At 53.2% G+C, this 12,991-nt stretch overlaps 1 protein-coding gene across 5 annotated transcripts in view; it reads left to right on the top strand.

The window, feature by feature from the left end:
• Positions 1-12,657, top strand: part of LOC127587059 (pyruvate carboxylase, mitochondrial) — an 859,607-nt gene extending 846,950 nt beyond the window's left edge. For all 5 annotated transcript variants that reach the window (XM_052045231.1, XM_052045229.1, XM_052045232.1 and 2 more), the window contains 2 exons: positions 7,284-7,424; positions 12,122-12,657. In XM_052045231.1, coding sequence (XP_051901191.1) covers positions 7,284-7,424; positions 12,122-12,370 — 390 coding nt within the window. In that variant the 3' untranslated portion in view covers positions 12,371-12,657. The remainder of the gene's footprint in view (positions 1-7,283; positions 7,425-12,121) is intronic.
• Positions 12,658-12,991: the final 334 nt, after the last annotated feature.

Raw genomic sequence — 12,991 nt, 5'->3', positions numbered from 1 at the left:
GAACCCTTCTTCAGGACTGAAGATAGGAAGAGGGGAAGCCCAATATATAGGAGGGAAAAGCAGAGCAGTGATAGGTGGACAGAAGAGGGGAGGTGCTGTGGGGAAGCGGGATGGGGATTACCTAAAGTGGGAGAATTCAATGTTCATGCTGCAAGGCTGCAAGGTTCCAAGACGGAAAATGAGGAGCTGTTCCTCCAGTTTACGCTTGGAATTCTCCTGGCAGTGGAGGAGGCCGAGGGCTGACGTATCAGTGATGGTGTGGGAGGGGGGGGTTGAAGTGACTGGTAACGGGGAGGTGCAGATCGCCGTTACGGACAGAGCGCAGGTGTTCTGCGAAACGGTCACCTAGTCTGCGTTTGGTCTCACCGATGTAGAGGAGGCCACACTTGGAGCCCCGAATGCAGTGGATGATATTAAGGGAGGTGCAGGTGAATCTCTGTCACACCTGAAAGGACTGGTTAGTCCCTGGATGGAGGTGGTGTAGGGGCAGGTGTTGCACCTACGGCGGGGGCAGTGGAAAGTTCCCGGGGTGGGAACGGGATGAGTGGGTTGGGGGGGGGGGTGGAGGAGTGAACTAGGGAGTTGGGGAGAGCGCGGTCCCTGTGAAAGGCAGAAAAGGGGTGGGGAGGGGAAGATATGCTTGGCGGTGGGGTCCCATTGGAGATGGCAGAAGTGGCGGATACGTAGGCTGGTGAGATGAAATGTGAGGACAAGGGGGACCCTATCCCTGTTGGGTCTGGGAGGGGTGGAGGTGAGAGCAGAGGTGCAGGAAATGGCAGAGCTGCGGGTGCGAGCTCTCTCGGCCACAGTCGGGGGGAAGCCCCGGTCAGTAAAGAAGTCGGACATCTCGGATGTCCTGGAGTGGAAAGCCTCGTCGTGGGAGCAGATGCGGCGGAGGCAGAGAAACGTGTCCATGAGGAGTTGAGACAAACCCATCCCTGATTGGATCCCCCTGCTGTCCGTCACAGTGACAGGCATCCTCTTCACTGCCTTCTCCTACTGCCAGAAAGTCATGGAGTCACACAGCACGGGAACAGGCCCCTCGGCCCAACTGGTCCATGCTGACCAAGATTCCCATCTGAGCCAGTCCCATTTGCCTGCATTTGACCCATGTCCCTCTAAACCTTCCCTATCCGTGTACCTGTTCAAGTGTCTTTTACCACTTGCTCTGGCAGCTCGTTCCACACACCCACCACCCTCTGTGTGACGAAGTTGCCCCTCAAGTTCCTATTAAATTTTATCTAGTTCTTGATTTCCCCAACACTGTGAAAAGACTGTGTGCATTCACCCTATCTACGCCTGTCATGATTTACACACCTTGGTAAGATCTCCTACGCTCCAGTGAATGAACTCCTAAACCTGCCCAACCTCTCTCTATAACTCAGGCCCTCAAGTCCTGGCAACACTGTGACACAGAATGAGGCAACATCCTCGTAAATCTCTGCGGTCTTTCCAGTTTAATGGCACCTTCACCAAAACTGAACACAACATTGCAAATACAGCTTCACCGATGTCTTGTACAACTGCAATATAACGTTCCAATTTCTATACTCACTACCCTGACCGCTGAAGGCCAGCGTGCCAAATGCCTTCTTCACCGCCCTGTCTAACTGCAACACCACTTGCAGGGAACCATGTACCTGCACTCCTAGGTCCCTCTGTTCTACAACATTTTGTCTACCCAGTGTGATAACTCCCAAGTGCTTGCCTCTGCTCCAGGGCAACTGGGGATGGGCAATTAAATGCTGCCTCAGCCTGCAAACAAAAGATAAATAGTCTAAGTCAACTCATTCACTGAAGCACACTCAATATCTAAGATAAAGTAAGATAAGATATCTTTATTAGTCACACGTACATCGAAATACACAGTGAAATGCATCCTTTGCGTAGAGTGTTCCGGGGGCAGCCCACAAGTGTCGCCACACTTCCGGCACCAACATAGCACGCCCACAACTTCCTAACCTGTACGTCTTTGGAACGTGGGAGGAAACCGGAGCACCCGGAGGAAACCCACGCAGACACGGGGAGAACGTACAAACTCCTCACAGACAGCGGCCGGAATTGAACCCAGGTCGCTGGCGCTGTAATAACGTCATGCTAACCACTGTTTATGAGGCATTTGGACAGGCACATGAACGGGCAGGGAATGGGAGGGTGCTGACACACAAGAGATTCTGTGGATGCTGGAATCTGGAGCAACACACACACACAAAATGCTGGAGGAACCCAGCAGGTCAGGCAGCATCCGTGGAGGGGAATAATCAGTCGACATTTCGGGTGGAGACCCTTCATCAGGATTGGGATCAGGGCTACTGACCATGTGCAGGCAGATGGGATTGGGATCATGGGTCAGAACAGACATTGTGCGCCGAAGGGCCTGCCCCTGTGCTGTACTGTTCTATGTTTTTGGACAACCTACAGCAGGCACGGGAGAGGTCCCACCAACACTTTCTCCACAAAGGGCAACACCTCCAGCAACAGAGTCCTCGATACACTTAGTCTACTCCACTGGGTGGGCCAGGTCATTCACACGCCCAGCATCTTACCCCAAAACACTCGCCCTGCTCCGAGCTCCCTCACAGGAAGAAGTTCACAGGCAGACGGAGGACAAAACCTTCTCAAAGTTTCCTTTAAAGCTATGCAGCCTCCCCTCTGATTGCCGGGGATCCCTGACCCATGGCTGCTCAACGTGGAGGGGGAGCATTTGGGACGGTGTTGAGAACCTTGAGTCTGTGTATCAGGAGCACACAAATACACTGCGTAACCAATGAAGGAGCACACCACCTAACAAGCTACCCACCCACCCTCTGCCAGGGCAGATACTTCCTGCCCATCTGTGACCGAATCTGTGGGACCCACACTGGCTTCATCAATCACCCACAGAATCAGAATGCAAGCAAGTTACCTTCAAACTGAGGACTCGGTAATGGCCGCCACGAGACCCACAATGCATTGCACTCCAGAAAGTGCTCCATCCACCCTGCAATTGTACCATAACTTGCAGCCAATTAATTCTGAGACCACTGTGTGGTGCAGTGTAGAACAGTACTGCATAGGAGCAGGCCCTTCAGCCCATCAAGCTGTGCCAAACTAATTAAACTGCAGAGGAGCAGGCCCTTCAGCCCATCAAGCTGTGCCAAACTAATTAAACTGCAGAGGAGCAGGCCCTTCAGCCCATCAAGCTGTGCCAAACTAATTAAACTGCAGAGGAGCAGGCCCTTCAGCCCATCAAGCTGTGCCAAACTAATTAAACTGCAGAGGAGCAGGCCCTTCAGCCCATCAAGCTGTGCCAAACTAATTAAACTGCAGAGGAGCAGGCCCTTCAGCCCATCAAGCTGTGCCAAACTAATTAAACTGCAGAGGAGCAGGCCCTTCAGCCCATCAAGCTGTGTCAAACTAAATGCCTAACTAAACTAATCCCTTCTACCGACACAATGCTTGTACCCCTCCATTCTCCGCACATTCATATGCCTGTGTTAAGAACCTCTTAACCACAAATAACTGTACCCTTGAAGTGCATACTTTCAGAAACAGTAGGACTAATTGAATGAGGGAGACCATAAGGCCCATTGCACCTGTGCTAGCTCTTTGAAAGAGCTATCCTAAGAAAGCCCTCTCTAATGCCAGTTCTGCAAGTGTTCTTTTGCTGATAGTGCAAGTCTATTCACTCCCAACAAACTCTGCCAGAGAAGCCCAGTCTTGCCTGCCAGTTTGAATGTTTCCCCAGTTCACATGGCTGCAGAGACCTCTGGTTTAACACTGCACTTCCTCGGGGGAATAGATCACATGGTGTTAGCACAATCACCTCTCTCACTTTTCCACAAAAGGATTTTTTGAGTTATCCAATCATTCAAAATAAGCAACGTAATCAGTGCTAAAAAAAACATTCAAATTATCGGCTGCTTCAAATTGAGCGAGTTTTAAATAACTGACGAGATTATATCGGTAAATTGAGATAAAGGCAAATGATTCAGAATGATTAAAATGTACAGGCCGTTCTGAGGGAGCATTGTTTAAACAGCTCAGGATGTCCTGAGTGCAGTCACTACTGTGGGAGATACGAGGGCCGGTCTCCGCTTGGTGGGGACCCACAACAAACGGGGAGTGTTCAGTGATGTTTGAGGGACGATAACTTTCATGTGCCTGCTGCAACTTAAGTCTCCGTTCTACAACACAATGATGACAGCACAGTGGCGCAGTGGGAAGAGGCGCCGCCTCACGGCTTCAGAGACCTGGGTTCGATCCCGACCTCCGGCGCTCTGTGTGTGTGTGTGTGTGTGTGTGTGTGTGTGTGTGTGTGTGTGTGTGTGTGTGTGTGCGTGTGTGTGTGTGTGTGTGTGTGCGCGCGCGTGTGTGTGTATGTGTGGGGTTTGCACCTTCTCCCTGTGACCGCATGGGTTTCCCCCGGGTGCTCCGGTTCCCTTCCACATCCCGACGACGACGTGCGGGGTCGGTGGGTTCATTGGTTACACTGAACGTCTGTAGGTGGTAGACTCGGGCTGGGGGGAGGTGGTTGATGGGAGTGGGAGTGCGTTACAGGGAAATAAGTAGGGGAATAATGAGATTGTACTGAGAGCCAGCATAGACTGGATGGAGTGAGTGGCCTCTCCCAGTGTCATTAAAAAAAATCTGAGCTTATACCATGTGTGGGGTCAGTGCTGTGGGAGGGGTGGGTCATAGAGTCTTACAGCACGGAAACTCGTCCATGCCAACTGTGATGTCCCTTTTAAATCTCCTGCTTCTGATCTTAAGCCCATGCCTCTCTTGTTTTTAGCTCCCCCTCCCTGGGAAAAAGACTGTGTGCTTTCACCCTGTCGATGCCCCTGATGATCTTATACACTGCTATCAGGTCCCCCCCTCAGTCTCCTGCATTCCAGGGAATAAAGTCCTAGTCTACACAACCTCTCCCTGTAACTCAGGCCCCCAAGTGCAGGCGATGTCCTGGTAAGTCTCTCCTGCACTCTTTCTAGTTTAATGACATCTTTCCTATGACCAAAACTTGGTCAGTGGTGACCAAAACTGTACACAGTGCTCCAAGTGCGGTCTCACCAACAACTTATACAACTGCGAAATAATGTCCCAACTCCTGTACTCGGTGCACCGATCGATGAAGGCCAGTGTGCTGAATGCCTTCTTCACCACCCTGTCTACCTGTGACACTGCTTTCAGTGAACTATGCTCCTAGGTCCCTCTGTTCCATCACACTCCCCAGGGACCTACCATTCACTGTACAAGTCCTGCCTTAGTTTGATCTCCCAAAAGGCAATACCTCACATTCAATGCACTCTGTACTAATTCAATGTAACTGCACCGTGTAATGAATTGACCTGTACGATCGGTTTGCAAGACAAGTTTTTCACTGTACCTCGGTACAAGTGACAATAATAAACCAATACCAATACCAATCTGGATTGAAAGCCATTTGCCAATCCTCAGCCCACATACCCAGCTGATCAAGATCCTCCTGCAATTTTTATAACCTTCCACACTGTCTACAACACCAGCTATTGTAGCATCATCCACAAACTTACTAACCATGCCTTGTACATTCATGTCCAAATCGTTAAAATAAATTACAAACAACCCAGCACTGACCCCTGTGGCACACCACTGGACACAGGCCTCCACTCTGAGAAACACCATCACCATCATCAACCATCACCCTCTGCTTCCTACCACTGAGCCAATTATGAATCCAATCTGCAGTCTCCCCCGGGTCCCGTGCGACCTAACCTTCCAGACCAGCCTGCCATGAGAGACCTTGTCAAAGGCCTTGCTAAGGTCCTTGTAAACAACATCTACTACCCTACCTCATCTGCCCTCTTGGTTACCTCCTCGAAGAACTCCAAGAGATTTGACAGCCACAACTTCCCACACACAAAGCTGCGCTGACTGTCGCAAATCAGACCCTGTCTCTCCCAATGTTGGTCGATCCTGTCCCTCAGAATCCCCTCCAGCAATTTACCCACCACCGACGTCAGACTCACCCCTCTGTAGTTTCCTGGCTTGTTTTTGCTCCTCTTTCTAAACACATTAGCCACTCTCCAGTCCTCCAGAACCTCACCTATGGCCAGAGGTGAAGCAGATATCTCCGCAAGGACCTCCACAATTTCTTCTCCAGCTTCCCACGCGATCCGAGAATGCACCAGGTCAGGCCCCGGGGATTTATCCACCTGAATGCACTTTGAGCCCTCCAATACCTCCTCCCTGCTAATTCATATGTGGTCCAAGACATCACCACTCATCTTCTCCACAGTGAAAGCTGAAGAGAAATATTCATTAAAAACCTCTCTCGTTTCCTTTGGTTCTACACACAGACGGCCATGCTGATCTGTAAGGGGACCCATTCTCTCCAGACACCCCTTTTACTCTTCATATACCAAACAATATCTTGGGATTTTGCCTCGCCTTGCCTGCCAGATCCTTCTCATATCCTCTTCTTGCCTCCTGACTTCACCCTTGTGGTCATCAAGAGATTCACTAGCTCCCAGTTGTTTATGCACAGTGTATTCCTCCCTCTTTTCCTTCACCAGAGCCTCAATATCTCTGGCCAGCCAGGGTTCCCAAACCTGCCGGCCTTGTCCTGCACACTATCAGGAACGTGCAGGCCTGGACATCACACGGTTAAAGGCCTCGCACTTGGCAGAGGCTCCTTTCCCAGCTAACGATCTCAGCCAGTCAACCTCTGCAAGATGCTGCCTAATGGCTCCACAATTTGCTCTGCCCCAGTTCAGGACCTTACCCCAGTGTGGGTGATATGTGGGGGGGGGGGGGAGGTCAGTGGTGTGGGAGGGGTGGGTTATATGTATGAGTGGGGTCAATGGTGTGGGGGGGGGGGGGGTGGGTTATACGTGTGGGGATGCCCGTGGTGTGGGGGAAGTGGGTTATATGTGTGAGAGGGTCAGTGGTGTGCAGGGGGGCCAATGGTGTGGGAGGGGGGTGTGCAGACTATCCCCAGGGTTTCCTGCCGCTCCACTGGACACGGCGGACATCCCATGTCGCCCCGTCACCGGGGGTTTTAAGAAAGGGCGGAAAATATCTTTGGACACGCAAAGCTCTCCTGATGGGACAGAGACAGAGGGAGACAGAGAGCTGCCTCAGGGGGAACCCACCATGGATGGACGGTCAGACCCCGGTCCAGGCGGACAGGTAGCGGGACAGACGGACAGTCAGAGACAGACGGGGACACAGCCGCGGACAGCTCGGTGCCGGGGAATGGTCACTGGGGGCAGACGTGAGGGAGTTCAGGCCGCTGACGGTTCCCCCGTCTCTCTCGCTGACAGGTGCAGCTGGAGAGAGGGAAGACTCTGCACATCAAGGCGCTGGCCCTGGGAGACCTCAACATGGCGGGCCAGAGGGAGGTGTTCTTCGAGATGAACGGGCAGCTGCGCTCAGTCTTGGTCAAAGATACGCAAGCCATGAAGGTATGTGGGTGCTGGGTGCTGTGTGGGTGCTGGGTGCTGTCGGTGTGGGTGGGGAGTGGGTGCTCCCCTTGTTGGTGGGGGGGGGGGGGTGGGTGCTCTCCCTGTGGGTGTGGGTGGGGGTGGGGAGTGGGCCGGTGGGTTAATCGGCCACTGTAAGTTGCCCCCCTCAGTTTGTGGGTGAGGGGTAGAGTCTGTGGGGGGGGGGGGCAGGGCAGACGTTGGGGATGTGGGGAGAATAAAACGGGGTTGGTGTCAGGGGAGGACACGGACTCGACGGGCTGAAGGGCTGTGGTCGTGAGGAGCAGGAGGAGATCATCCAGCCCTCTGTTCCTGCCTTCTCCCGCTGAGAAACACGTCTCCCTGCCCTCGAATACACCCTAATGCCCACCTGTCCCCCATCGCCCCAGCTCCGGGTGATGACGTTCCTCCTGACCTTGGTTCTAACAGGGGCGGGCATCCCCCACCTCCCGAATCTGTGAGCCCCCAACCACAGGGGCTGCCCTCCCTGTGTCCAGCCTTTCCCGTCCCTCTGGTACCTGGTAGTTTCCCGTGAGATCCCTTCTCATTAGAGCGTAGAACACGGAACAGTACAGATCAGGAACAGGCCCTTCGGCCCACAATGTCTGTGCCAACCCTGACGCCAAATTAAACTACATCCCTTCTGCCTGCACATGGTCCACATCCCTCCACTCCCCGCACATCTATATGTCTGTCGAACACCTCTATCGTATCTTAAACTCAAGTTGACTTGACTTGCCTCTGCCCCCACCCCCGGCAGCCCATTCCAGGCACCCAGCGCTCTCTGTGTTAAAAAAAATTTGCCCCGCACGTCTCCTTTAAACTTACCCCCTCTCACCTCAAGTGCGAGCCCTCTAGAATTTGACATTTCCACCCTGGGAAAAAGACCTTGACTGTCTCTCTGTGCCTCTCATAACTTTATAAACCTCTATCAGGTCTCCCCTCAGCCTCCGGCGCTCCAGAGAAAACAACCCAAGTTTGTCCGACCTCTCCTTATAGCTCATGCCCTCTAATCCAGGCAGCGTCCTGGCGAACCTCTCTTGCACCCTCTCCAAAGCCTCCACACCCTTCCTGTAATGGGGCGACCAGAACTGCACAGAATACTCCAAGCGCAGTCTAACCAAAGTTTTATACAGCTGTAACATGGCTTCCTGACTTTTATACTCAACGCCGAGACCGATGAAGGCAAGTGTGCCATACATTTTCTTGTCCACCCTATCTACTTTCAGTGAGCTAGGGACCAGGACCCCAAGATCCCTCTGTACGTCGCCACTCCTACGGGTCTTGCCACTGAGTGCCATGCTCTCCCCTCTCATTCCTTTACCTCCAGTGGATATTAGCCTAACTGCCCCCGTCCCTCCCCAGTCAGCCTGCCATTCCAAGAATCAGTCCAGTTTTCCCTCTGCTGGGACGTCCTCGGAGAAGCACGGTTGCCGACCCAACTCCAGAGGGGGTGGAACAGCGGGGGTGGGGGGGGCGGTCTCACCAAGGCCCTGTGTGTCTGCAGTAAGGCACCTTGCCCCGGTACTCGCTCCCTGCATCTTTCAGGGGACATCACCACCTCTGTCGTCTCCCCGGAGCCTTGTCCCATTCAGGGAGTCCCTCACTGAGGCATGAGGCGATTCACCGGCTGTGAGTCGCTCGGGCAAGTCTGAGGGTTGGGAAGGCAGTATAGAAATGCAGGTTTGCTGCATCCTTAACAGTACAGCACGGAACAGGCCCTTCGGCCCACAATGTTGTGCTAACATAGCTAATCCCTCCTACCCTATGCCCATATCCCTCTATATTCATTCATGTGCCCATCTTAAAAGCCCCCAATGAATGTGCCTCCACCACCCTAGCAGGCAAAGCATTCCAGGCACCCACGACTCTCTCAGTAAAAACGCCCCTCACGCCTGTTCTGAACCTACCCCCTCTCACCTTAAATGCATGCCCTCTGGTATTGGATCGCTCAATAATGGGAAAAAGATATTGCTTGTCCACCCTATCTATGCCCCTCATAATTTTATACACTTCCAGCAGATCCCCCCCCTCAGCCTCTGCCGCTCTGGAGAAAAGAGCCCAAGCTTGTCCAGCCTCTCCTGATAGCACATGCCCTCTAATCCAGGCAGCATCCTGGTAAACCTCCTCTGCACCCTCTCTAAAGCCCCGACATCCTTCCTATAGTGAGGTGACCAGAACTGCACGCAATACTCTAAATGCAGCCTAACCAGAGTTCTATAGAGATGCATCAGAACTTCTTGACTCCTGTACTCAGTACCCCGACTAATAAATGCAAGCATTCCATAAGCCTTCTTAACCACCCCGTCTACCTGTGTAGCCACTTTCAATGCAGAAACAATCTAGAACTGATTAACTGAGGTCAGGTGAAGCAAAGCTTCATAGATTCATAGAGTAATACAGCACGGAAAGAGGCCCTTCAGCCCAACTTGTTAGGGGGATACGTTCAAGATTCAAGGGTAATCCACTTGGGCACAGTCCTCGACTGAATAAGATCCCGATCTGATTGTAACCTCAGCCCTACGTCTGCCTGTGATAACCTTTCACCCCCTCACTTCTAGTCGAGCTGCTTTGGCCCTCAAGTGTTCAAAGACCCTCCTTCCGTCAGCCTGAGGACGAGAGTTGCAGCGACTCGGAGGACAGGCGTCAGCTCCTTACTGTCTCCCACGGGCCAGCCCTTTATTGTTAAACGTAGAGTATCGAACACAGGACAGGCCCTTCGGCCCACCATGTCTGTGCCGAACATGATTCCCAATTAAACTTAATCCCTTCTGCCTGCACACGGTCCATCTCCCTCCATTCCCTGTACATCCATGAGCCTGTCTAACAGCCTCTTAAACCCCTCTATCGCATCTGCCTCCACCCCCACCCCTGGCAGCACATTCCAGGCACCCACTGCTCTCTATGTAAAATAACTTTCCCTCTCTCAAACTAAGTGCGTGCCCTCTGGTATTAGACAGTGCTACAGCTGCTGCAAAGCAACAAATTTCACGACATATTTCAGTGATAATAAACCTGATTCTGATTCTACACCTCTCATGATTTTATAAACCTCTATCAGGTCTCCCCTCAGCCTCCGACGCTCCAGAGAAAACAACACAAGTTTGTCCAACCTCTCCCCATAGCAAATACTCTCTAATCCAGGCAGCATCCTGGTGAACCTCCTCTGCACCCTCTCCAAAGCCCCCATACCCTTCCTGTAATGGGGCGACCAGAACTGCACACAATACTCCGAGTGCGGCCCGACCAAAGTTTTATACAGCTGCAACATGGCTTCCTTGGCCCTCGTTGCAGGTTGTCCCCTGAGGAGAAACGTTCTCGGCACGTTCATCCCTCTGGATCTGAGGGGAGAGCTCCCTGTTCAACAGCACTCAGCGGAGTTAGGCGGGGGATCTGAGTGGCCCAGAGTGTGACTGTACACGGCTGGTGCGGGTCATCCTGTCCTGGGCTATCCCAGACCCTGGAGCATCTCTGCCCTCTGGTGGCCACAGGCAGAGCGAGCGAGCCTGCCAACCTCGGTCATTGAAACCCAGTTAAAATCAGAATCAGGTTCATTATCACCGACTTCTATGTCGTGAAATGTGTTGTTTTGCGGCAGCAGTGCAAAAAATTACTACAAATTACAAAATAAATAAATAGTGCAAACGAAGGAATAACAAGGTGGTGTTCATGGGTTCGTGGGCCATTCAGAAATCTGATGGCGGAGGGGAAGAAGCTGTTCCTGAATCGTTGAGTGTGGGTCTTCAGGCTCCTGTACCTCCTCCCAATGGTAGTAACGAGAAGGGGGCATGTCCCGGGTGGTGAGGGTCCTTAGTGACGGATGCCACCTTCTTGAGGCACCGCCTCTTGAAGATGTCCTCGATGGCGGGGAAGGTTGTGCCCGTGATGGAGCTGGCTGAGTCTACAACCCTCTGCAGCCTCTTGCGATCCTGTACATGGGAGCCTCCGTACCAGGCGGTGGTGCAACCAGTCGGAATGCTCCCCACTGTACATCCGTAGAAACCTGTAAGACTCTTTGGTGATGTACCGAATCTCCTCAAACTCCTAACAAAGTAGAGCCACTGTCTCCCTCACCAGCCCATGGCCATGCATGATGCTGCTCGGGGCAACCGTTGCCATGGCTTCCATCATTGAATATCGAACACTACAGCACAGTACAGGACCTTCGGCCCACAATCTTGTGCCGACATTTTATCCTGCTCTAAGATCTATCTAACCCTTCCCTCCCACATAGCCCCCCATTCACGTGTCTATCTAAGAGCCTCTTAAATGTCCCTAATGTATCTGCCCCCACAACCTCTGCCGGCAGTACGTTCCACACACCCACCGCTCTCTGTGTAAAAAAACTTACCCCTGACATCCCCCTTATACCCTCCTCCAGTCACCTTAAAATTACGTCCCCTCGTGTTAGCCATTGTCGCCCTGGGAAAAAGTCTCTGAGGGAGACTGGGGCAGTACTGAGGGAGGGTCACTGTGGGAGGGGTTGGTAGTGAGGGAGGGTCACACTGTGGGAGGGGCGGTGAGGGGGGAGATCCGCACTGTGGGTCAATCAGAAGCAGACACGATCTGACCCACCCTCCCCTGCACCCCCTCACCCGTCTCTGTGACCCCAGTGGAGGTGAGCTGAGGAGGGGGTGGCCGAGGAAACAGTGTAACCCGCCCCTCCCTCTCACCCACAGGAGATGCATTTCCACCCCAAGGCCCTGAAGGACGTCAAGGGTCAGATCGGCGCCCCGATGCCGGGCAAGGTGATCGACATCAAGGTGAAGGAGGGCAGTCGGATCGAGAAGGGTCGCCAGCTGTGCGTGCTGAGCGCCATGAAGATGGAGACCGTCGTCAACTCGCCCATGTCCGGCACCGTGACCAAGATCTATGTCACCCGCGACATGCACCTGGAGGGGGACGACCTGATCCTGGAGATCGAATAGCGGAGACCGGGGGCCCCCCACCACCTCCCCCCCGACACTCCCGCTCCCCCCTGCCCCACCGCAGGGAGGGACTGTCCCTACACCCTGGCCTAACGTACTCACTCACAGATCCCCGACAGAACAGGGTCCTTCCTTCGGGATGGGCGATCCCTCCCGTGCCCACCTGCCACTCCCTGAACCACCATCACCTCCCCCTGACTGCCAAACACCTCCCCCCCCCAACCCCACACACACACACACACACACACACACACACACACACACACACACACACACACACACACACAGTGTCGCTAACCAACTCCATTGCCTCTCTCGCAGGAGGTCGTTAAGTGATTGTATCTGATACCCCTTGTGCCCTTGGCGTCTGACAGGACTCTGCCCACTGACGTGCGGCACCTTGTGAGTTATCGTCAGACATAATCTGCCTTTAAACATTAAAAACATCTACTGAAGTCAGTGAACTGATCAGCATCCCTGTGAAGCTGCATCTGTGAGCAGGTCAGTGCTGTATTCCCTCCCATTGCCGGGACACCTCGGCTGCCCATACACCTCACAGCCGGACACCAGCGCTGTGAGAGTCTGGCTGTAGACATCACAACGTCCTGGAGACTGTAGGTT

Source organism: Pristis pectinata, chromosome 38 (genome assembly GCF_009764475.1).
Source record: "Pristis pectinata isolate sPriPec2 chromosome 38, sPriPec2.1.pri, whole genome shotgun sequence".
NCBI lineage: Eukaryota > Metazoa > Chordata > Chondrichthyes > Rhinopristiformes > Pristidae > Pristis > Pristis pectinata.
Note: the sequence above shows the minus strand (reverse complement) of the source record. Positions and strands in the feature narration are given on the sequence as shown.